The sequence below is a fragment of the Passer domesticus genome, chromosome 11, assembly GCF_036417665.1.
Source record: "Passer domesticus isolate bPasDom1 chromosome 11, bPasDom1.hap1, whole genome shotgun sequence".
Taxonomy (NCBI): domain Eukaryota; kingdom Metazoa; phylum Chordata; class Aves; order Passeriformes; family Passeridae; genus Passer; species Passer domesticus.
In genome coordinates, this window is record NC_087484.1 from 24,069,771 (window position 1) to 24,096,174 (window position 26,404).

The following is a 26,404-nucleotide window of genomic DNA, read 5'->3' on the forward strand; positions in this document are numbered from 1 at the left end:
CGTCCCTCCCCAGGCACTGGGTTGGGCTTCTCTCCTGGACTGAGCTGCTGGTTTTCCTGAAGGGTCTAAGAATCCAATAATCATTAAGACTTTAACCTCTGCCAGATTTGTTGCATTAGCTCACAAATACTGGTTTGAGCAAGGGCTTTCAACACTTTGGTGACTGAAAATATCTAGTACACAGGCTACAGGACTTGAAACAGAAGTCTAATTTTTTTTAGAGAAAAGCCCAAACCAACATGCAGGCACCCCAGGGTAGGGCAGGTGTGGCCCACATGAGCAGAAGTGAGCAGTAATAAAAGCTCCTGGCACTTCACCCAGGGCTCAGTTCAGCCCTTTGCTCCCCAGTGCCACCCCAGCTGCCCACCACTCTTCCACTTTAGCTGACAGCCAAGATCTCCAGGGGATGTGCTTCAACATTTGTGTGGCATTAAAATGCAAAATAAAATGAGCCCCAATGTCATGAAAAACTTGGGTATATTAAGATATATTCACTGATAACAGCTGCCCAGGAAAATGCTGGAAAACACTTCAGTTTTTAATTAAAAGAGGGCACAAGACAGGAGGCATTAGTGCTCAGCAAGGGATCATCAAAGCACACCAGCTTTGGAGGAGCAGAGTGATACTCAAGGAACACGGAAGATCAATATGCACCACTTGTTCTCAGCTCTGCTCCAACCCTCTTCAAAGGAAACCTTTATGAGCTAAAATTTAAAAGCATTATTACCCTCTCTCACCTTCTCTGTGGCCATTTCTTTTCTGGGAGCTTGTTATTGAACAGGGAAATTGGAAGGACACAAGAAGATAACAAACCTGTCCACAGCAGCAGGGCTGGAACTAAGCTTCAAGATCCTTCCCAACCCAAACCATTCCATGATTCTGTAATCCTCTTCAGCACCACAGGACCTACACCTTCCTTCTGAAAACATACAACTTTTTGAGAAAGTTTCCTCTACAGCACTAGAGTTCAATAGATAATGTAAATTCCTCAATTTAAAGTTGGAGGAACTCCTTCCATGAAGAGCTCAGCAGAGAAGGTTAAGTAAGCATCCATCACAATGGATGAAAAGCCTTGTTTTGCCTCTCCAAAACAACCACCATCTGATGCCTCTATCAGCACAGAACAGTAAAACCAAGCTTCAAAATGCCTTTCCTGCAAATCTCTTCCTGCCAGAAAATGACAAATGATTCCTCCTCCACAGGTAACTCTACACCCCTGTGTCATCTCAACTACCTCATGCAAAGTGAAGATCACCAGCACTCTGCAATCGATTACAGCCGCAAGAGATCAGCTCAATGGCCTATCAAATTTAATCCCCAAGACAGAAACCCGTGCCAGAAAACATATCCAAAACTCATCTAACACAAGGAGTCTTTCCATCAAACTCCACAGGCTTTGAATTGAACTACTCTCAAAAAAAAAAGAAAGTAAAAATAATAAAACAACAACCCAAATTGAAACTTGTACCACTACACACCTATCTAAAGGCAATTGCAGTGGCATGAGGTAGCTAGAAATTGTGTTAGGAGATTGATATTCTCTTTTTTATTTCAATGCCGCAAACATTGTCTTTAAACAGATTCACTGAACTATTTAGATCGGAAAACATGTAAAAGTGAGGAATGTGACTTCATTATCTAGATATATGATACATTCACAAGAGTTTAATTACAAAGTGCTTCATCCCCTTACCAGGTTAGTTGTAGAATATGCAATAAAAAAAAGTCTATTCTTATTATCTATGCATTACTTTCCCCTTTCACTGCTGCCAGGCATTGTTCCCGAACTCTGAAAAGGCAAAACGGAACAACACTCTGCTCATCAACTTTCTCAAGTGCTGCAGACTTAGTGCTTAACTAAGCAAAAGCCAAGTTCTGTCCGCTGTATCCCTCCAAGGTGTCACCTCTGCCTTTCCCTATGACAGCGCTCCCGAATTCATCTGCAAGACAACTCTTCCCGAGTCAGAACTCACAGCGAATTCACCGCCGTGTGCCGACCCCACACCTGGCCAGCAAAACGAGCCTGCCAAAACCCACCCGGCTGCGGACTCGCCCGCTCCCAGGGGCCCTCCCGCGGGGAGCGCTGCCCGGCACCCAGCGCGGGGACGGCACCGCTGCCACACGCGGGATGGAGACGCCGCTGCTGCCGGGGGACACCGCCGAGCACCACCTGCACAGTGCAGCAGCAGTCATGCCGCTCTCCCTTCCCGGGAAACGCCGAGTTCTTCCAGCCCGCGGCGTGCCCGGTGCGCTCGCTGCCGCTCCCCGAGCCCTCAGGGCAGCGGCACCGCGGCACCCCGGCTGAGGCGAGCCCGGCCCCCGCCCCGAGCCCCGCCACGCTCCCGTGGCGGAGCGGCCACCCGCGGGTGGCTCGGTACTGACCGGCCGTGGGCACGTCGGGGACCAGCTTGAGGGGCCCGATCTGCCGCAGCTGGAACGCCGTCCGCACTTCGTGGCAGCTGGGGGACCTGCCCGCCGCCACCGCGCCGCACAGCCCCGCCGCCAGCAGCCACAGCCCCAGGACGGCGCGGCTCTCGCCGGCGGCCATCTCGCACCCCGGCCACGGCCGCGGGCGGCCCGAGCGCTGCGGGGCGCGGGCCCTCAGCCGGTCCCGGCGGCGGCAGCGCTGCCCCCGCCCGCCGCCCGCGCTCCTCCTCGGCGGGAGCGGCCGCCGCCCCTCCCCGCCCCTCCCAGCGGGGCCCGAGGGGCGCCGCCGCCCCCCGAGCGCGGCGGGGGCAGGGCCGGCGGCGGGCCGGGAGCCCCGGCGGGGCGGGGGCCGCGGCAGCCCCGGCAGCCCGGGCAGCCCCGGCAGGGCACAGCGCCGCGCCGCTGCCCGCCCGCCCCGCGGCACCGCCGCGCTGAAGTTTGCGGCGAGCATCGCCGCGGTCCCCGCAGAGCCGGCCGGGTCGGGGCGGGCTCCCGGCGCTGCCCGGAGAAGGGAGGTGCGCGCTCGGCGTTGAGAACAGGTACAGGGAGCAAACGGAGCAGGAGGAATGAAGCCCCGAGCGCTGCAGGTTGCACACTCGTTCACGGTTTGCTCCGACCCTGAAATTCCTAGCAGATGACACGGAACGGTCTTCGTGAGACAAGTGTTAACTCCAGCCAACAGTCCCTGCAGAGAACAGAAACTTTACCCCAGGAAACACATCTTTATACACCAAATGCAGGTATAAATTGTTCATTTGTACCACAGCCAGCAGCAGTTCCGTCCTGTGTGGTTCGGGGGGCATAGCCCCCTCCTGGGGATCACACCACCTTCAGAGAGGTGGTCTGCGATCTTTTCACTGCCCTCAGCAAGCTTTGGTGTCAACTGCTTTACCACACGTTTGAGAACTGTGTTCAACACCTATGAATATTTTCCATTTCACAAAAACGTTCAATTTCCAGAGCAGCCAGACCCAAGCAGCCTCCCACAAAGAGTCCCATTTGCGCAGTACCTCTCAGGCATATGGAGCACGTTACCAGCTACAAGAATGACTATTGTTTGGGGCCCTTATGTCTGATTTCTTGAAGGTTACTTGCAACCCTCAAGATGCTTCTAATGTGCTTCTGGAGCAGCAGGGGAGCCCACCTGCAGCTAATTTAACCATTATACATTCCCATAGGTCGTAATGAGGCTGAACTCAAGCACTGAAGTTGCCTAAGTTGTATTTTAATAGCTAGAAGCACAAATCCTTTAAGCAATTTACTTGTATTAACTTTGTTCCTATCAAGACAACAAGAGATTAATTTCTCCCCTTTTTTTTTGAGAATAAAAACCCCAAACAATTTGATGTAGACCATTTAACTCATAAACTAAAAGAAAAAAACAAACTGGAAGAACAGACCAGCTGTATAATCAGGCTTCTTAATTCAAAAGTAGAGAACAAGCCACCTTGAAAGCCCTCTGCTCACGCACTTTAGAGCTGCAGTCCCTGGCTCATCCTGCAGCTTTCCAAGGTCACAGAGGAGCCCAGCACACCAAAAGGGCTGAGCCCCAGCAAGTCCAGAGCCCTTGGACACCGAGCCCATACAGCCAGCAAGGCTGAGGTTACACACACACGTGAACAAATCAAGGTGGCAACAGGTGGATTAAAGAGAGATGAGGGAATAATTGGCATCAGTGACAGAACAAATCAGCATCATAAGGCACAGTGCCCCAGCTGCCAAACTATTGTCCATCATGTGGGTTTGTGAACCCAAGGAAGATGTTATAACAAGTTGCCCCCAGTTGCATTTTGTTTAACCTCGGGCCCAATTCTAAAAGACTTTATTCAGACAATACCCCCATTTGACTTCAGTGGGAGTTCTGCCAGAAAAGAAACAGCAGGATGATGGATTTGACAAATAATTTACTTGACAAATAACAGCATTATTTGGCATATACGTTATTCTATGAATAGCATTGAATCAGTCCTGTGCAAGGGCTTGAGGCATTTAATTCAGTGGGGGTTTTGCTATTGTTTTCAGTGGGTGGCAAATTCAAATCCCTAGTTCTTTTCTAACATGATTTTAGTGCCTCATCTTTGTATGATGGGTGTTCTTTTCATCACCTGTCTTTTTAAGTTATGTCACTTATTTGTAATTGGTCCTCATATTGTTAGCAGAGGGCAGCCCATTACATCATCTCCAGCTCCCCTCCTCGCCTCAAAATCCTGCTAAGGGACCAGAATTATTCCTGTGCCCAGCTGAAAACTCAGTGAAGTGGAATGTCCATACATGTAATACTGGTTACTTCATTACATAAGGAATCATTTATGTTTCTCGTGATTTTGTGATATCTGTACTGAGAAGCATTAAATAAAGATGGATCGTTTCAGGATAGAATTTAATTTTTTTCCCCCTCTTCCATAAGAATAAAAGTAGACCTTTCCACACACTGCTGAGGTGTATGTTTTTGCCACTGAATATATCCATAACAGTGAGATAGTTGTTATCACCTGAGCAGCCCCAGGTGATGTGCCTGCACACAGTCCACAGGTAAAATACAGCCCTTGCATCCCGGGGGTGACACTTACCTGTCACACCTCCTGACACTGCTTAGGTGACAAATGAGAACCTTCTGGCACCACTGAGCATCCAAGCTTGCTGCTTAAACCCAGCCAGTGAAAAGTGGCAGGGTCTGTCCCTACAAAGTGATCCTCAAACCCGGCGTTGTGTTTGGCTTCCCAGAGGACTGGGAGCACACACCACCGGCAGGACACAGTGGGGTCCATGGAATTCAGCCCCCATTTCTCCAAAACACACGCTCCCCATGCAGCAGGGCAGGCAGGCTGGCTGCAGGGAAGGTGGGCAGGTGCTTCATGGCAAACACACATGCCCGAGTGCTTTGCTGGAGCAGGCTGCAGATAACACGAGAGCTGTTTTGCCAGTTATTGTACATGACATTCTACCACACTTGAGCAATTTGCTTGGAACAATCACAGTTTACCTTGTCAACAGGTGTCTTGTATTTTAACAAATGAATATTTATCAACTGTACATCACTGAGAACTGTATCAGTACTTCTTACAATGAATGGCCACATAAATCTGCCCAAACAATCTGCTCGGCCTAATCCTGCTAAAGTGACCACAGTCCTCAGCATGAGCTTTGGATGTGTAAGAAAGGCTGGGATCAGGCTTAGAAACAGGGTTTTGTGTGCCTGCTGCCTCAGCCCTTCTCTGGTTGAATATGGCTGGAGCTGTGCCAGTGATTTAAATGGAAGCTGGACTAATTCCCTTATGTTTAAAATAAGCTCAATCTCCAACTGGACTTTCCACCAATGGGACTTAATGGGCACGAGGTCTGCTCTTGCCAGTTTGGCTCCCCAAGGAAAGCCTTGCTGTTTGTGCCTCAGCCATGCCAGGAAAGCCAGCAATCCAGTCTGCACAGCCTTAGTTTATCTTTGGAGGTCCAATTCTTCAAGGTACATGTTTCACTGAAGAACCTGAAGAACTCAGTGGACAGAAGGAAAATTAAGAAACCTATTTATATCACTAGGATAAACCCAAATGACATGCTGATTTTCATTTAAAAAACAACTTAATCCTCCTCAAAAGAAGTGAAAAATCCTCCATCTGTAATTAAGACTAGTTTCCTTTTTCAGGGTTTTAGAATTTTCCGGTGTTTCTCCTTTTAAGAAAGTTAAATTTATTTTCTGAAGACTATTTCAAGTCAGAGCAAACTTTAAAGCTGAGTATGAAATTTTAAATATAGATCTTAATAGTAAAAAAGTAATGCATGAAATATTCATAAATATGCCAAGACTAAAAAGCACTGCTAAAAAATTATTTCTGGTGATTTTACTCAAAATTTTCTCATCCTGTTAAATGATGAACATATGAACCTATTACAAAAATTACCAGTCTATGTCTGCCGTTGGTTTTTTGGTGGTTTTTTTTGTTTTTTTTTTTTGCTGAGAGATCCCATTTCCTTCTCTTCTCCTTCCCTGCCAGTACTGAGCACAAAGAGAATGATCATGCTGCCACACCATGAATTGTTTCCCATGCTGCATGGACTCCACACAGAAAAAATGTGTGCAGCCCTTTTTTTATGGTCAGAATTCAGTATTCCTGTGCTGCCTCATTATTTCAGGGATATTTTTCACTTTACCAGACCTATTGAAATGCACACTTTAGAAGTGCCTGTGGTATGTTTTTTCCCTTAAAAACACCCTATCATACCTGAAAAGCACAGCCATTAACTGTACCATAACACTAATTTTGAAAAAAAAATAATATTAGACCACCAACTAATCAAAGATCTATGGAAGAAATACAATTGATGTGACAACGCAGCAAGTCAGGACAGCCACTAGTTAAGAGAAAACATCCTCCAGACAATTCTGAAGAGACTTCCACTTTTTCATCTTTTTCCAGTGTTTCAACAGTGTGAGAACAATTATTTTGTATCAGACCAAAAATCCTTCAGCCCCTTGACTTATCTCCTGTGGCAGAGATCAGACCTGCTGTGCTTATTTAGAGATTGCACTGTGTACAGCATATCAGAGTTCTCCCTCTCTAGATCTGTTCCAAGTCCCATCGTGGCCCCCAGAGACTGCTGTGAGCTGAGGACATCAGCCTAAACCCCCAGAACAGCAGCTTTTTGGTCGTAAAAAAACTGTCCTGAGAAACAGTTATCTCAAAATCTCACTGGAAATGTAAGGGAGGAAAAGGCACAGATTTTAATGACTCAGAAATGCAGCACCTCCCAGGGCTGATAAGTGATACAATCCAAGAGGAACACCATGGGAAGGTGACAGCGTGGTATCAGCCTTCCCATCTCAGTAATACCAGCTCTTTCTGTCTGAATTCTTGCTCAAGCATCCTGGTCACCGAGCAGCTGAGAAAATGAATATACTCTTTGCCCTCACCTGCGTGGCTCAGCATACAAATTAATTTAACTGGGACAAGCAAGAATATTCTGAACTTTCTCATGTGAGAAGCTGCCTCACAGCCCAAGGGAAATCAAGAAGATTACTCAAGGAGTAAAGGCTGCATAACACCAGCAGAAGTATCTAGCTCTGGTTTGGCTTACTTCAAAATACTGATAAGGGAAATAAATTTCATACTTAAGAAGTCAGACTGGATACACAGGGAAGAGGGATGTGTGGACAGGCTGTGACAGGGCATTCATGCTTCTCTGAGCACTTGTAAGGCACATCAGCCACCCCCTCACCTCCTACAAAATCTGTACTTGGGGCTTCCATAGTGAGACACACATCACATTTAAAGTGCTGAATTTAACTTTAAAATATGCATCAAAAGCTGCCTATAATTTCTGATAACCTTACAAGAACTCCTGGCTCTTTCCTCCCTGACAGGTAAAGATCACAACATGTTGGCTGCCTATAATTTCTGATAGCCTTACAAGAGCTCCTGGCTGATTCCTCCTGACAGGTAAAGACCATGACATGTTGGACTTCATTAACAGACATTGTCATTGAATTCAAAACTGCTTCTAAAACTTCAATTTATTCTTCTTAGAAAATAGTGTCCTTATTCAAAAGCTTATGGCATGGAACAAGATCATCTTCCAAAAGTACTATTTCATAAAAAATTCAAAAGATCACATAAAATTTATAATAGAAGTGTGAATAGCATCATTATAATATTTGTAATAGCTTTTTCAAGCAGAACAAAATGCCCCAACTTCCACCTTTCTAGCTGGGCACTCAGAAGAGCTGATTTTTAACTATGTGTCAGAATTTGAAGTTAATTAAAACTAATTGCCCACTGTACTGTAAGCGATGCCACTGCATTTTCAAATAGCTCTGTTTCCCTGGGATGATTTACTTAAAACTGATGTCTCTCATTGACTGAATTCTGGGTTTGCCTTAATTGTATTGTTCAAGTTGTTTATCTTTGCTTTCTGCCTTGCAACTTTACATGAAAGGTCATCAATAGCAAAGTTCCTCGCTAAGATTGACACTTTATCAACACGAGAAAAAGCATCCTAGAATATCAACTAGTTTATCAAAATAAACAAACTCCTTTGACATCTCACATTACCATTCCCACCAGCCACCACTTTCTGTCCTCAGAAAATTTGTTTATGTGCTCAGCTTTGTAGCAAAACTCCATGGCTCAGAACCACTGTACTGTACAGCAGCATTTGTTATCTCTCTCACATGGGGGTAAATTAAACTTCTTTAATGAGAACTTGTGCACACCAAGAGCCTTTCTGCTGCTCCCTCTGCCACTGGCATGCACACAGACCTGTTCAGCCTCGTGTGTCCAGAGTGAAGGTCTCTGTGTGCTGGATGACACAGCGTCCCCTTCTTCATGGGAGGCTGTGAAGGGTGAAAACCCAGGGTTAAATAGGGCAAACGTGGCCATGCACAAGTTTCTGCAGCTGCCCTCCAGCACAAGGGGCTGCAGGACTGCAGCAGCACAGGGGGATTATGTCTGTCAGGTCTTGTATATGTGGGGTTCCCAGACAAATGAAGGAAATGGTGAATCTGACTCCATGTCCTTAGAAGGCTAATTTATTACTTTATGATCTATATTGTATTAAAGAATGCTATACTGAAACTATACTAAACTATACTAAAGAATACTATAGAATACAGAAAGGATACAGACAGAAGGCTAGAAGGATTCTAATGAATCTCATGACTCTCTCCAGAGTCTGACACAGCTTGGCTGTAATTGGCCATTAAGTCAAAATCATTCACAGAAGAAACCAATGAAACAACTACCTGTTGGTAAACAATTTCCAAACACATTCCAAAGCAGCAAAACACAGGAGAAGCAAATCAGATAATCATTGTTTTCATTTTTCTCTGAGGCTTCTCAGCTTCCCAGGAGAGAAATCCTGGGCAAAGAGATTTTTCAGAAAACATGACAGTGACACTCAGGAGTACAGACAAGAGGGGAGGAGGAGAGTGCTCTGGATTTCTCATGGCACAGGTAGAGCCTAGTGAAAAAGCACAGCCCTTCATGCAATGTGACAAAAGCAGGCAGGTTGCCACCACGCTGATGCATGGCATGGCAAGTTCACGTCACCTGCTCCTTCAGCTGATGGCAGCACGTGCCTTCAGCTCATCCGCTTCCCCCACCTGACATCTGCACAGGGTGCCAGGACTGGTGTCCAGGTAGAGTCAGCCTCTGGCATTCCCACCTGCTGCTGTGGGAATGCAGGCTCCATGGGAAGCCCTGACACAACAATCACTCCTGTCCCTGTGGTTTGGTTGTGGGAACTACCCCAGGAGATCCAATAACAACCCTGGTGAGGTTTAGCACACAGCCAGCATGCAGCACCTGCCCTTAACCAAAGCATGCTCCAGTCAGCACACAGCATCACTGGCACCAGCAACCAGTGGGGAGCTGAAGTAGGTCCTGAAGATAACTTTTGTTGCTATAGAAAATGTACTCTAGAGAACCAGATGCTGTATAATTATATTTTCCAGCCTAAACACATGCCTTCAGAATTAAATTTAACAACCACAAACTCGCTTCATTCCCTGAAGTCAAATCCTGCCCAAACCCATCCCAAGTGCCAAGACTCCTACTCAAGCCCATCTCCAGAGGTCAGGTGGTGCTCAGAGGAGACAGACAATGGGCTCTGCAGACAGCCTTCAGCTTGCCTGGCACTCCTGGACAGCAGCCTCTGCAAAGTCACTCAGCACAAGTCATCCACGATCTGCACAGAGACCCACTGGGTGTATGAGGGGCTGGAGGGCAGGACTGTGCTAAAAACTGCTGGCATGGAGACAGACCATCATTTACCAGTAGAATCTGCAGTGGAGAGATCTACAAAGTGAGAGACATGAAAAAAGCACCACATTTCACCAAGTCATACTGCCAGATGTTAAATTCATACAATATACCTAGTCCACATCATTTTGAAGGGCAACAGCAGCTTGATAGCCTAGAGACTGGATCAGCAAGAGCAGAACAGGCACAAGTCACTGTTGAAATATGCCTGGGAAGTTTGCCTGTGCTGTCTGAAGCACATTTGGTTAAAATATGCTATTCATAAAAAATACACGTTGTGAAGAGCTTTTTCTAATTGGCATTCACTGTTGTCAGTTTTAGACAAACACTCTTGCTAAAGATCTCACTGTAGAAGACTTTGTGATAAACATTTCCAACAGGAGGATTCTGGAGTGGAAGTCCACACTTCAAGAAAACTGTGAAAAGCTTCCTGGTTTCTCAGTGCTGGCAGCAAGTCCCACAGTTTCTTTTTGGTCCAGCAACTGCCCAGTGCTTTCACTGCAAATGGGACTTGTAGAGGCATCCCTCAGAGCAGGAGCTGGAAATGATGGATTTGGGGAGGTCTCTGGCATAACTTCTCCTGTAGGATCATTGTTAGTGCAAACACTCAGCACCTTTGCAAACTGAGCAAGTGTGATACAGAATCAGAAAAATAAAGAGTAAGAACACTGGGTTACATTTTAATGTATGATTTATGCCACAAGTACCACTGTGTTTTTTAAGAACTGTATTTAACAACTGGCTTCTTTTGTTTAAATATTGAAAATCACCTTTTGCTGTTTTCCCACCACACCATAAAGTGACTTATGGATATAATGCAACAAGTAATCCTGGAGCTGAAAGGTGCCTTTCAAAGGGGAGAACCTGAATGCAAATGCTCGGTTAAACCCTGTGTGTGAGTGCAAACTTTTTCTAGCTCATGAGTAGCACAGCAATTGCTGCAAATCTTGACATCAAAAAAACAGGGACATTCAACCCCTTTAGCTCCAGCCCTGCTGTGGGAACAGCCCTTAATGTCCACCAATTTCAGTTCAAGTTTTTTCCCTGTACTCATGGCTCTTGCCAGCAGATCAGAAATTTCTTTTGCAACTCCCCTGGGGACACATCACTGCAGCTTCTTAATGCCATGAGTTTCGTGGTGCTTTCAGTAAGAGAGGTGGAATGAAGAGTGACATAGCTCCTCTGCTTGGGGCAGGCTGCTGGCACCCCTCCCTCAGCACACACAGCTCTCCGGCATGCTGAGCAGCTCCTGGCCTCGTCTGCTGGACACCGAATTTTTCATGCACATGGCTGTAATCTCTCTTCTCCAAGAGACTGCAGGAAAAGGCAGATGAGCCCTGAGCAAGGATAAATTAATGCTGACATTTGCTGGAATAATGTACTCTCTGGAGCCTCTGCATCTATGACGCAAATAGAGGCTGCTGGCGACACGAGTTTATATGCAACTTTCTGCTAAATCAGAGCATCATCTGCACAAATCAAGCACTTGGGAGACATCCTGAGATTTGTGATGGTCCCTAGAGCCATGGCTGGGTTCTGAGCCATCTATTCTCACTGACTGCTGAGATTCCTTACAGGCAATTTTTAGTGACAGGAGTAAGGATAAATCCCACCCGTATTTCACAAAGTAACAGGCAAGCTTTGTTTGACTTTGAAGTACAGATTACTCAGAGCTGATAGCACTACCTATCCCACACTGCTCATTTTCTTTCTTCAAAACCAAATCCAAGGCTGGCTATAAGTGAGTTTCTGCCCTGCACAGTCAATCTGGGACAAATGTGGACCCCAAGGCACATTATCCCAAGTTCTTCACACACTTGGAGAGTTGAATGAATCAAGATTTTCTACCTGTGACAAACTCTGTGAGATCCAAGACTCCTCAAAACCAGTGCAAAGCTCCTGTGGCCGCAGTGAGCTTTGGGCAGGTCTGCTGTGCCTGGTGCTGCTGTACAAGCTCATCTCTGAGCACGCAGAGACGAGGGCTGTGACTCCTAAGGACAACACCCACGTTCTGCAGAATCTTTGCCCTCCAAGTCAGCACTTCCAGCTCACTGGGAGGACTTCAGCCTAAAGCTGAGGGTGCCAATGTTTTCTTAATGGGGTTTCTAAACCTTCCATCAAACAATGTATTAACCACAGCTCTTCTCAATGGCTGATGTCAGCGTGCAAGAATTTAGCCCTTTAAGCTATGACTTATGGGCATAGATCTGTCCAAAATAAAGCCTTAAAAGTCATCAATAAACTGAACACCAGGATCAGGTATATACTCACAACCAGAATTTGCACTTAAAGATGTTGATATGTGGCAAGCTTCTTTGTGAAGGAAAACACAGGGTATGAGCAGGGGTTTTTTTTAGCTCTGATATACCACTTAAGCTGTGGCATGCTTCATTTGCTGAAATGGAATATAATATGTCTTTGTATTGAATTATCCTTGGGTTGGTTATTAAATGAAAACTATTATTCCATTATAGCCATAAGGAATGGGAGTGCTGCATATGGCTGTGTGCAATCCATTAACTGGCTTATGGAGCCCCAGACCCTTCAGAGACCATTACAAATCCATTCCATGGCCCTCTCTGCCAGATTCTACACTCTGATATCTGCACTCCAGGCAAGAGGCATAAGGCTCTGTAGAACCACTATTAATCAGCCTTTATACACTGTTTGTGCCAGCACAGACAAAGAATATTCCAAGCTTAAACCAATTTCTCATGTATTAAAGCTATTCCTCATGTATTGTTGTGTAGGTAAGTGTGTGATGCATGGATACAGCTCCCTGTTCCAGGCTGCTGTGCTGACCAAAGTGCATCAGGCTGGACAGTTCATTCACAAGCAGCTCATCTGCACCAATGCCCATCTGAACCTGCCTCTTGCAAGGCAATAATTAACAATACAATAATTAAAAAAGCAAGGTAATCATCTTGCACTGTGGGGATATTTTCCAAGGGCACAAAGTGAGAATAAAAAGGAGAGTTGCCTTAATTGACTAATAGACAATCTTCCTTAATATCCCTTCTGGTGGCTGGGGGTTTTTTATGCAGAACTCTACTTTCTGTGTACAGAATCTTTAATATTAGAGTTATTTACCATGATTCAGCAAGATCATTTGTTTTTGCAACGTTCTTTGCAACAATATGATCATCCAACTATGAGTCTGCATGGTTTGTCTTTAAAAAAGGTCAAGCTTACAGTGTAAAATCGATCTTTTGTAATTTCCTTTGTATCATCTAATGTGAGAGGGCAGCTTGGATTTAAAAGACACCAAGTTAATGACTCCAACAAAGATGCTAGTTGAAAGCAAAAGTTTGACCCAAGGAATGTTTTGCTTTTTGTTTACCAAAATGAATTTTGGTAAATTTGAATTTTGGTAAAATTTTGGTTTGATTTGGCTAGATGAATTTCCCAAGCTGCCTGATACAATCAGTTCTCTCTCCATTATCCATCCCACGCTCACCATCAACATGTGACTCAACATCAGCACTCAAACTTTCACCTGGAAATGGTGATGACAGAAGGAGGTATTGGCTCCCTGTGAGTCTGGACAGGACTGCTGGATGTGATGATACAGAAGTCACACAGAAAATGGTTTGTCACCAAAGCCAAAGGGGGAAATGCTCCTATGAGTTGCAAGTACCCAGAAACCTCATACACAGCAGCAGAGAGCACGGGAGGGAGCCCTTGGAAAAGGTGGTGACAGGGAGACAACAAACCCAAGCTGCTGGAAATGGACACCTGGCTCTTTTTGACCCCATTCAAGGCAGAACTGAACATCTCTTTGCTGATATTCCCAGGATGTTTCTTACTAACATGTAAGAGAGAGGACAATGCAGGAAAATGCACAAGGAGGAGCCAAGCAGGAATGGTGAGGTGCTTGGAGAGCAATGGCATGGACAGCCTGGTGTGTTAGCACTCCCACTGCCAGAGCTTTGAAATGTGCCTTAAGACACACACAATCCTATGTATTTAGTACATTTTCTGGCAGTAGAGTGAAAGCTGATGTGCTAAAAATGCATGACTCATGCAGGCTGTTAGATTTCATTTCCTCCTGAGGAAAGACAACTGCTCTTGTCTTTGTCTTAGGGCCAGCATTTGGGGTAATCCACCTTTGACACTTACAGCCCTAAGCCAGCTGGGATTTCTCTCTGGGCCAATTCCCAGTCCCTCTTCCAAACAGAACAAATGCAAAAAGCTGATGCAATTCCTCAAAAGCGTGCGGTGGCTGTGCAATGGGTGTTGGCTCAGCAAGGCAGTAATTAATTGTCTAATTAGCTGTTCTGAATCACTACCACTGTGCACACAGGGATCCACAGGTGAGCTGTGACAGCAAAACATCTTTTTGGCAAGCCTGTTATGATCTGTCATGGCTCAGCACAGGAGTTGAGACAACCCCACCTCTGAGATATCCAATCCACTTTACAGGAACAAGCTCTGAACTACAAGAGACAGGAACCCAAGGGGTTTTTTTCATATTTTTGTTGACCTATTGTTGCCAGGGTCAGCGTTATTTCAAGTTACATTGCACTCCACCACCAGGAATTTTCCTATGGACTTTTCTTCATTCAGTAAATTCATTCAGAGGAGCTCAGAGCAGATGCTTACACAGAGGTGATAGAAGAGGGAAACCTGCCCAACTTGGCAGCATCTAGGAGCATCTGGTTGCAATAACACATCAGAGGTTGTATTTGACTTAGAGAGACTCTGTTCCCAATGCAACAGAAAACCCTTCCCACAACTGGCAGCAAGAACTTGACAAATTCCTTTTTGTTCTATTTTTCCCACTATTTTCAATACCATGCCAAGCTTGTGGCCAGAAGGGATCCTCCTTTCTGTACCTCATCAGTAGGGCACTTGCCTTTTATTTTTTTCTTTTTTCCTCCTTAGCACCAGTGCTTTTAAAGAAAGGAGAACAGCCAAAAATATCCTGAAAATGTTCTCAAGGGAAACATCTTGCTGGAAAGAGGAATGGGAGATAATCCACCCTGCTAACTGATGTTCATGGCAAACATGCTCCTTCTAGGCATTTAAAGTCCTCCTGATATCTGATCAGTCCAGGCTTTCAAGCCCCTTCCTAGAAACTCTTGAAAAATCTAAATGTATTTTTTAATCCCCAGGCTGAAAATTCAGGGAGCTACAATCATGTCCACTCCAAATTCTTCTGATTGAAGAATTTCTTTTATTAGGAAGAATTTATTTTATTTTATTCTCTATTGATACCTCAGTTCACCCATGAGGCATGAAGCACTTTTTAGGTGCTACATTTCTTCATAGGAAAAGTACAAAAGCATTCTTTATGTCAAGCTGCCTGCACTGAATAACTTTTCCTCATTTTATTTCCTTTCTGGAAAGACACATTTTCCCCATTCCTTGCTTCATACCAAAGGGAAGATGAACATCTACAGACATTGGCAGTCAGGACTTCCACAGCTGTTCACTGGAAGAGGGAAATCATAGAAACAACTCCCTCCTGTGCCCCTTGTTACATCGGGATAAATCTGCATTCCCCTGCTGCAGGGACAGGGCAGCTCACTGAAGCTGAGCCAACAGAACAAGCTCTCATCCTCTCTGTCTGACTGCAAGGAAAAAAAAACCTGCTTTGGCAGAGCACAGGGGCTTGGAGGTGGCAGCAATGGCCAGGAAATTGCAATTAGCTGGCAGAAATGGGCACACAAGGGCTGCCCCTGGTGCTCAGGGAGCTGCCCTCTTCAGAGGGAGCCTCTCCCTGTCAGGAGGCAGCCTGCAGAAAAAGGCACTGTCACTGATTTAGAAATCCACCTGAAAAGGGGTAGGAATTTCACAGAAAATGTGAATTTCATAAGTTGTAAGGTTTCAGCAAGTTGGGGCAAATCTCTGGAGGAGGTAAAACTTCAAATAGAAACATAAAACTTACCATTAAAGGTAAAGCCAGCTCCAAGTATTTCATATGGAGAAAAAAAAAAAAAAAACAACCTGTAAAACCTTGTATCTTCTGAGGAGCACAGTCCTTTATCACCTGGAGGATGCATTTACCCCTCAACACTTTTGACTAAGGAACCATTTGGATCAGATCGTTTTTGGGAGGGTAATTTCTCTGTGCAGGAACCTCAGCCATCAATCCCCTGCACTGCCAGCTGAATGCCAGGGTCTGGACCAACAAAAGCAGAGCTGGACTAGAGCCAAAGCTCTTGGTACTACAAACTTCACATTTTAAACATGGTATTTTACTGCTATTTAGTATTTTTACAAGAAAGCCGATTTTTCCCAGTTAAAAAAATAAGCATCAGTATCTCTGGCTGGATGCATGAATTCTTGAGCATTTCCCATTTTTAGAGAATGTCACTGGTTTCTATTTGCTTCTTTTCACTTTTTTGGTAGTTAAAGCAATTTTTTTTCCTTTCTAAAGCCAAACCCCCTCTCCAGATGACAAAACACTATAGCTAATGAAATGAAACTGATCTATAAGAAAAGAAACCTCCATTCATAAGTTATTCCAGTTGGTTGATGAAAGGCATTCTGATATAGTAAACACATGTTAGAAAAAGAACAGAATTTCTGCTTATAAAAAGACAGTTCTCAAGTGTTAACCATTAATTTCAAATTAAATCAGCCTAACAATGTTCTAAGGTAGCAATATAGCTGTGTAACTTCCCCATTAGATTTAGTAAGTCCTTTTGTGGGCACCAAGATGATTTAAAGTACATGATATACAAATAAATCAGAAAAAAAAAACCTACTTGTTTTTTTTTTTTAATAATTTCTCCGAGGACACTGAAATTTCTCATTAAAAGAGGGCCTGGCTGCAAAGAACAAATCCATATAACAAATTAATATACTGGTGATGAAACATGTGGAATATATACAGCGGGATTATAAATATGGATTTTATGCATCACTCTACAGAATATGCAGCGAAATCTCCTCTTCCCACAAATGTAATAAAGGAATAAACATGTTGCAGGAATAGATTTATTGCACAAAGTTCCACATTTAAGAGGTCTCCTGAGCTGTGTTATGTGCTAGGTATGCTGTGATTGATAGCAGCTTCCAGTGCAGGCCCCTTTATCCCCTAACATATCTCCATGTCAAAGCTACAAACTTTTTTTTTTTCTCTTTGTCTTTTTCTTCCATTCACTGACAGTTAAAACACTCCTAAACAATGACAAAGTTTCTGTAAACCCTTTCTCATATGAAAAAGGCTACACCCTGCTAAATTTCTAAGCCATCCTTGCCCATGAAGTGTTCTTTGGCTCCATCCACCAGTAAAGGAATCCCACACGACGGGAGAGACCCGACCAGTCCTTTGAGAACTGCCTTGTGTGCAAGGAATCCCAGAGCAGCCTCTGACCCTTCCCACTAAAAGCCATGGGAATTTCCTTTCCAAGGCACACAATCCACTGCAGATCACCCTGTTTTCCCCAGGGGAAAAGAGGCACTGCCATTTAACAGGGAGCTGCACAGTGTGCATCTCATCCTAAGGAAGAAGGAGCATCCCTCTGCAGCTTGGCTGAAGCTCACCTGACACATCCATCAGGAAAAACGGCAAGGAAGACATGATCAGCCCTGGGCCACTGTTTCTAAAGAAAAATTCCCTTTTGAAACTGATGAAAAATAAGCCAGTGCTATCTGAACAGGGCTGTGCTCTGGGTTTTGTATTGTTTTTACGTGTGATTGTCAAATCAATCTGCAATGCACCTTTGTTGATAAGATGAGCTTGTTTACTAACATAAAAATCACAGTCTGACAGCTGCATGTGTGCTCATTGAGGAGCCTGTTACTGGCTGTGGAACCATTTCTGCTGCTTGCAAGGCTGAGCATAAATCCCCAGGCCTGCAGAGTGGACAAATGCACTCACAGCAGCTTTCAGACACACTGGACCAATTTATTCACCAGCCCTAAACCAAAATCTGTTCTAACTTCATTGGATCAGCCTCACTCCCTTTGAAGACACCACTCTTATGCCAAACCCTGGTAACTGAACATCATTTGTTTGCTGTTTGTATTGAAATGAAGTGCTAACTAGTACATCTCCTGTTAAAGAAAGAGTGGCATTGAGTCATTCTAATCAGTTCCTTTATGAGAAAGTCTGTTTCCCTTCTGCCCACGTTTGCTGTCTGCATACTAATTCACCCCTGCTTAAACATGCACTCTTGTCACCACTTACCCGAGTAAATCTAGATTTTTTTTTTATTATTATTATTAAACGACGTTAAGACAGGTGCAGTAAATGATTTATGCATCTGGATTGGATTGTTCCTGAGACAGAGACATCCACAAACACCATCATAAGTCAGTGTAAAATATGCACTGGCTGTAGCTACACTGTTCAATTACTGATTCCCTGCAGTTCTAATAGTTTTTATACATTCTGTCTCCTCTGTCCTGGGCAATGTGCTGCCATTTACAAAATTCACTAGAGGAAACCTATGGCCTACTGCCCTACATTAAAGCCCTGCTAATTAATGACAGATATTCTTCCAGGACTGTGTTCTGGATCAATGAGAGAAAAAAAACGTGTCCCATACTTTCCCTTTGTTTTTCCATTTCCACACCACATCTAATGGCTCTTGTATTGAAACCCTATGCTGAATGTAATGAGATGCAAGACTCTTCTGCATCCATGGTTACTATTTACTAACAAAACTGATGATGTCAGGAATTTAATTAGGTTGTTTCTAGCACAGAGATTTTAAACCATGAAATCATTAAAGTGTCTAATCTTTTCTTTGTTTGCATTTGATAAAAAAGTAAACCCCAAACTAAACACCATTCCTGTCACAGAGAGCTAAGCTTCTCAGGCTTTGCCAGGCATAACACACTAACAGGTTTAAGAGTAATTAACACAAGCTAGTCCACACACTATTATTTTTTCAAACTACACCACAGCAGCATTGCTGGGCTTCAAGATAGTACCAGTGTTTTTATTACAAACCCTTACTTTCAAGATTTATAACTTGGCTGTAAAAATGAGCTTCAGGCTAAAATTTGGCAAATGTGCTCCAGGAATTTGTTCTTAACACCAGAATTGTTATAATCCTGCATAGAGTTGGGACAAGCTGGGATGGCACTACAGAGAGAAGTGGGTGCAGGGGCTGTGGAAATATCTATCCCATGTCTCCATCTAATCCCTGGGCACCCCCTACCCTGCCTGCCCCACTGCCAGGGGCTGGGCAGCCTTTACCAGAGCCTGGCATCAGAGAGGCTCCAGCCCAGAGGGCAGAGGTGGAAGGACACAGATCTCACACTGCTGCCCTGGCAGAGCCTGGCCAAGTCCAGCAGTTCCTTAGGGAGCCAGCAATGAGGCCACCAAGCACAGGGCAGCCCATCCAGGAATGCCCCTGTGACCTGAGCAAGGTTTGCTTTCAGGGTGGGATAAAGTGAGCTGCAGTCACCCACCCATGGGCTTATTTATGCTTTTTGAGTTTTTTTGGTCAAACCCCCACAGCCCTCAGAGATCCTTCAGCAGGAAGATCCCCTGCCATGGTGCTGCTGCCACAACAGCTCCATGGTAAAGGCACAAGGATGGGAGCACACAAAGCAGCTCCCACCCTGCCAGCTCAGCTCACCCTTGGACCACAACCCTCCCAGGTGGGATGCTCAGAGGGGGCTGTGCAGCAGAGATGCAGCCTGTGTTCAACCAGGGACAGAGACCACAGGGCTGCCAACAAGCAGGACAGGACAGGCAGCTGATAGCTGCTCCCTTCTCTGTTCTAATCTAAAGGGGAGCAGCACTGAGCATGGTCCTTGTCCTGCTTTTGTACACTGACACATCTGCAACCCAACAGAATCAGGAAAAATTCCTCCTTGAGCAACACCTAAGTGAGAAAAATTGACACCAATATTTTTCCAGGATATCAAGGTAGTTTGCACTGGCTGCTCTGAGGTGGGCTGGAAATGCTGCTCTTCCCCACCAGCAGCACACTCCTATCAAGCTCTGGGCCACCTGTGATGTGTCCTGCCTGTGCTGCTCGCCAGCTGGGTGGCTGTGCATTCATCTCCTCTGCAGGAAACCCAAGCTGCACAATGCAGGCAAAAATTAATATTTATTGCATGATATCAAGGTAGTTTTCACTGATGCCTCAAGAAGTTACCTGTAACAGAGGCTAGACAGTTTTAAAGGAATAAAGTAGGGATTTATTAAAAGGCCTTCAAAGGATACACCTTGGGCAGTGCAAGAGCCTGGCCAAGGCTACACCCAGATGAACTCTGAGTCACGAGTTGTCACATTTTTATAGGTTTTGGTCCATTTCCATATTGGGGTAAATTGTCCAATTCCAGCTCCAGGTTATGCAGTCCCATCCTCCCAGTTTGCTCTCCTCAATTCCCTGTTGTTTGCACTTTTGGGCCCAAAGCTGTGACAGTGTCCTTGGTTCTGGGGCTGGAAAAGGATTGTTTTGTCTGACTGAGCTGTGAGGAGACCTGCAAACACTTTATAAGAAGTTCAGAGTCACACACCAATGCAGTCAGAATCTGGAAAACATGAAAGTTAAGCTTAAGGCATCAGCACCAGCTGCTCTGAAGGTGGGCTGGAAATGCTGCTCGTGCTCCTGTCAAACTCTGTGCTGTGTCCTGCACAGCTGAGGGGCTGTGCCCTCATCTCCCTGCAGAACCCACGCTGCACAATGCAGCCAAATCTAACAAACACCAATATTTTTGTGTCCTGCACAGCTGAGGGGCTGAGCACTCATCTCCCTGCAGAACCCACGCTGCACAATGCAGCCAGGGTCCCCCAGGGAGGCCACTGCAGCACAGACAAGTGACAAACGTGAGGATTGCTGTAATGCCCTTGCGAGAATTAGAGCATGCCACGAAATCTCAGCCCCATTCATCTCTACAAAAGGGATAAAAGTGTTCTTTATCACTGTTAGCACCAAAGCTTCTTAATGTGCAAAGCCAGAGGTATCCTGTCAAAAAGCAGTAGAGTACCAGAAAAACTTAAGAACTCCATTAAACCCAAATTTCCCAGAGTCATGTTTCTGCAGTTTTGACAGCTTCCTCTTTGTCATCAGGAGTAAAAACCTCATGAAAGTGTCTGAAGTTCTAAGTGACATGAATGTGATCACACTTAAGAGTTAAAAAAAAATAAAATTAAAGAATCAAAGGTGTAACTTCAAAAGAAAAATAGACTAGAAGTCAAACTCAAAATAAATCAACACATGGAATTGCTAAAGGCCCCAAATAAGCATTTTCCTGAGCATATCCTTTTGAACAGAAAGCTGTTGAAAGGTAGATTAGAAGAAGATCATTGCATTGGACTATAAGATAGTGGTTTAGTTTTGTCATGTAAGATAAAAGCAACTCAGATTTACTGCTGCTTCACATAGCAAAATTCTCATGAAATTCAAGATAAACACTGAAGAGGATTGCAGTGGGTAAGAGGGTTTTTACTTTTGAATGTTTAAATTTCTTCTAACAAATATTGTGGTTGTTTGGTGAAAGCCTTTTGCTAATCCTAGCAAATTATTTTGCTTGCAGAAGAAACCAGAACCTGAGGTTTCTTCAATTCAAACCCACTTGTTTTCTGTATTATATCCTAAACATTCCTTTGAAGATCGGAGTATTTAACAGCAGTTCTCTTCAAGTTGTTTTTTGGGTTTGTTTTAATTTCCACCTTTGAAAATGAGACTTCATTGAAGTCTTCAGTTGAAGTTCATTGATTTTTGAATCATGATAAGTATTGATGGAAAAAATTAAACCAAAGATGTGATCATCCCACATCCCAGAAAGACTGCATGGGTGTCCCTGAATAACCTGGATTAGCATGTTGGGAGGGCTTGCACACCTGAGTTTGGAGCAGCCTGTGTCCTCAAGCCCCTCTGTGTAAACCAGTTCTGTTACTCAGAGCTCTGCAGACATCACCCATCTCTGCACAGCTCAGTCTCTAAGCTTATTCAAAGGCCAGTCCCTGACAAACCCCAAATCCTTTCATTCCTTTTCCTGCCAGGCTCGTGCCAGTCCCCCAGGAACAAGAACAATCTGTTCCTGTGTGAGCAGAAATCACAACTGAGGAGAGTTGTGGACAGGGTGGGGCTGTGCAGTGTCCCTGGCACATCCAGTTCCCCCAGAGGGGCAGCGCAGGCTGTGCCCAAACACCCCACACTGCTGGGGAAGGCACTGCTGGCAATGCAGCAGGGGGGCACACAGGGTGGCACACAGAGTGGCACACACAGGATGGCACATACAGGGTGGCACACACACAGGATGGCACATACACACACAGGGTGGCACACACAGAGGATGGCACATACAGGTGGCATACAGGGTGGCACACACCACACACAGGGTGACACACACACACACACAGGGGTTGGCACACACACACAGGGTGGCACATAGACACAGGGTGGTGCACACACACAGAGGGTGGCACACACACACACAGAGGGTGACACACACACAGGGAGACACACACACACAGGGTGGCACACACACAGGGGTTGGCACACACACAGGGTGGCACACAGACACACAGAGGGTGACACACACACACACAGAGGGTGACACATACACACAGGGTGACACACACACACACAGAGGTTGGCACACACACACAGAGTGACACACACACACACAGGGTGGCACACACACACAGACAGAGGATGGCACACACACAGGGTGGCACACACACAGGGTGGCACACAACCACACCACGCCCCTGAAGCAGCCCTGCACACCCTGCAGAGCATTTTGCCACTGAGATGTTGCCCCACCATTTTCCCAAGGCCAGGCTCCCGAACTGAACCACGGCACTCCTGTGTGTCACATTTGTGCCTGGGCCCACAGCAGGGCTTTGAGCCCAGAGCTTTCTCACCCCTGGAGTGGAGCCACCGAGGTGCTCTAAGGACAGCTGGAAGAACCTGCAGGCAAAAGACTTGGCAACAAGCACTTCTCCAGAAATGCTTTAAATAAAGAGATGCCTCATTGCTCATAAGTCACCTTAGAGCAGCAGGCAGAGAGGACACTGAAGATGCATCTGAGTGAGTGGCTATTACTTAAGTGAATGACAAAGGCTGTTCTAACTGAGCATTTAATTACTTTGACCTTGTAATAAAAAACATCCCCTTTATATTTGTTCCAGGTTTGCATAATCAGTTTCTTTCCTCTTTGATCATTTAACCACATGCATTTCTCCTGCACAGAGCTTTGCTATTGTTCCCATCAGACTCCAAAATGCCACTGTGCACTGTTATTGCACAAAAAGCAGAAACAGCCAGCTCGGGCATTCTGCCATTGCTATTTCACTTATTTTCATCTTAAGTGCAAAATGTTCTTTGTTTGGCAAAGAATAAGATGTGTGTGTCACAGTGGGGAGGGCAAAAATATGAGCTGAAAGTCAAGCAGGGTACATTGTGCTCACCATGCTGTGTTTTTGTGGGCTGAAAGTCACCCATGATCAGAAGATCCAAAACTCAAAAAAAACCCAAAAAACAACACAAAATCTCCCACCATCACCTCAATACATACAGATAGTGAAGAATTACCAAGATACCCTCTCTTAATTTACTGTTGGAGACTGATCTTTTAAGAACTTGTTTTGTCAAAGAACAGAGGAGCAGGCAGAGCAAAGGGGAGTTATCAGAAAGAAAAGTATACCTGTGTTCCTTTCTGCTTTCCACCAGAAAAATTAGGATGAAGACAGGTAAAAGTATAGGAAGAAGCAGAAGGGCTAGCAAAGAGAAATGGCTTGAATGTGTGATAGCTGGAAGGTCCTTCAAATGGCTGCTTAGCTGGTGTGCTCCAAACCAAAGTGCAGGGCAAGGGCCTGAGCCAGAAGGGAAGAGCAGAGCTCGTCCCAGCAGGAATTGGAGACTCCAAGTTCCCCTCGTGCTGAGCCACAGGAAGAGCTGGTAAGTGTAAAAATGCTGCACATGCAAAACAAACCAAGTCTGAGTGGTTTGAATATTTCTTCCACTAGAATGATGGCACAAGGGAAGGCAGATCATAGTTTCAGAAAGGAGGCAAAGCAGCTGCAATTCATTTCAGCAGCAAAGAATCAGTAGCAAGAGTGAAACAAAGAACTACATTTGTTTAAGTGAGGAGTCCCTGGGGAGGCAGCGTTAACATGGCCCAACTGTGGCTCAGAAGAGATAAGACTGATCTGGAAATTCATCCTAGAAAGATCCTAAATGAACTGAACTTACACAATATGCCCTAAACAGGAGCCTTAGAATAATCTGGGGACAAAAAAATCCCTTTTAATTGTTACTTGGTAGGACATTCTCTAATTCATCAGTAGAAGTTAATCACCATCAGCAGTCACTGCCAGCTATTTCAGCTGAAGATTATCAGTCCCATCTGCCAAGACACAAAACTGAAGTACCAAAAGTAACATCCAAGCCTGGAATATATGAGATCTGCTCTCAGTTTGTGGAACAGCAGCAGACCTGAGGGCCCATTTCAAAGAGAGAATCAAGGAACAGATGATAAGGGCAGAAGAGTATCTTCTGCTGTGACATACACTCAAGTGTTGTTTTAGTTTAACCCTTTTAAATCCAACTGTACAGAGCTCAGTGAGAATTTTAGCAGTTATAGAAAGCCAGGAAGCATCACTGCCTTCAGTTCTGTGGGACTTTTTGCCTGTTTGTGAACTGAGATTGACAGATAACAGTTCTTGTCATCCTGCTTCTTTCTCACACACTTTGCAGCACGAGCTCTGCTCCAGGCCTTCAGAGTTCAGTGCTTGGCACAACAGGGCTCTGAACTCGTCTCAGATAATCAATAACACCCACATGATAAGCATCAGTAAGATAACCCACAAAACCAGCTTCTAGGAAGCCTGTAGCTCTACAAGAGAGCCTAAAAACAACCCCTCTTCTGCCAAAATGCACAGAACTGTTTAGTTTCTAATGGGACTGCTGGTCCTAATGATTAATTTAAACAAAAATATTGTTTTATGATCCAAAATTGGTTCATACATGAAGTGAGCTGGACACCACACACTGGGAATTGGTGTTCTCCTTTCCTGTTGCAAGGAAAGGATGCTCTGTCAGCAGCCTGGCTGCAAACTGTCCTCTGGGGCTGAGCTGCTGCCACCTTCTTGGATTGGCGTGGAGAAAGGCACAGGCAGAGCTCACAGGGTCTCACACAGGCAGCATCTGCTGCTGGGGAGCACTGCATTGCACCTGAGGCTATGGAAAAGGCTTCCAAAATGGAATGACAGCACTGGGATTGTGGGTGTGGAGTTTGAATAGAAGTGTGTGATATCACAGGGTGGAAAACTCAGAGTTTAAGGGTTTAGAATATAGTAATATCTATAAAGCAACATGGAGTTTTTAGGGCAGTGGCTGCTCCTTCTTCTTCACCTTCTTCTCCATGGGTTTGGGTGGTTTTGTGTAATTGGACAGAAAAGTCCACATTGCAGACTTTGAGGGATTGCTTATTGGGTTAAAAGTGAAACTAATTTAGGTGTCGTTTCTTAATTGCATAGTTTAGCCTGAAAAGGGCTTGTAACGAGAGATAGTTGGCCATTCTGTGCCTTGTTAGTGAAGAACTGCAGAACTCACTCTGTGAGGCTGTAACATTGCTAACACCTGAGTCTGGATGCAAAATATCATCTTGAGTGCCTTCAATCCTGACCTCAACAGAGGCAGAAAAAAGAAGCCAAAAACTGGCAGACTGCCCCTTACACCTAAACATTTCCTAAGGACAGCTAATGTTAAGCGTAAAGTACTTGAAACTTTAATGAGCAGGAACAGGTTGAAGTTCATCTTGTTTTTTAGTTCTGCTACAGATCAGCACACTGAAGGTCTCTCTGGGCCTCTGTGGTCACTTAAAAATAGGAATAAAATGCCTCCAGCAACACATTTTTTAGGCCATAAAACCTCTGTGTTACACATCTGAGTTCCTGTGTTACTGTCCAGTGTGAGAAAGATGCTCAGCCTGCAGATGGAAGGGTGAAATAACATACTTCCTGAGACATCCACTCCTTTCAAAGTTTGTCTAAAGAGAGTTTCCAGAAATATTGAGCCATTTCACAGAGTCACAGAATCATTAGGGTTGGAAGGGACCTCTGGAGATTATTCAGTCCAGCCCTGTCAAGGCAGGGTCACCTAGAGCACAGGAACACATCCAGGTGAGCTTTGAATGTCTTTTCAAATTAATCCTTTATATTAGAATGCATCAAAGCATATGAAAGTGAAGAAGAGAGTCAATTTTTCTAGCAAGAAGGCATTGACTTTCTGTGAGGTTCTCTGAAGAACTGAGACAAATATTAATTGTTTCTCCATGTAATGCAACACTTATTCCTTGCC

At 44.9% G+C, this 26,404-nt stretch overlaps 1 protein-coding gene across 4 annotated transcripts in view; it reads right to left on the reverse strand.

Moving 5' to 3' along the window:
• Positions 1–26,404, reverse strand: part of LOC135309655 (glypican-5-like) — a 381,061-nt gene that overhangs the window by 350,378 nt on the left and 4,279 nt on the right. For 2 of the 4 annotated variants that reach the window (XM_064435853.1, XM_064435852.1), the window contains exon 1: positions 2,383–2,645. The exons of the other annotated variants lie outside the window; for them this stretch is intronic. In XM_064435853.1, coding sequence (XP_064291923.1) covers positions 2,383–2,548 — 166 coding nt within the window. In that variant the 5' untranslated portion in view covers positions 2,549–2,645. Of the gene's footprint in view, positions 1–2,382; positions 2,646–26,404 lie in introns of those variants that run through there. 4 annotated transcript variants of the gene reach the window in all.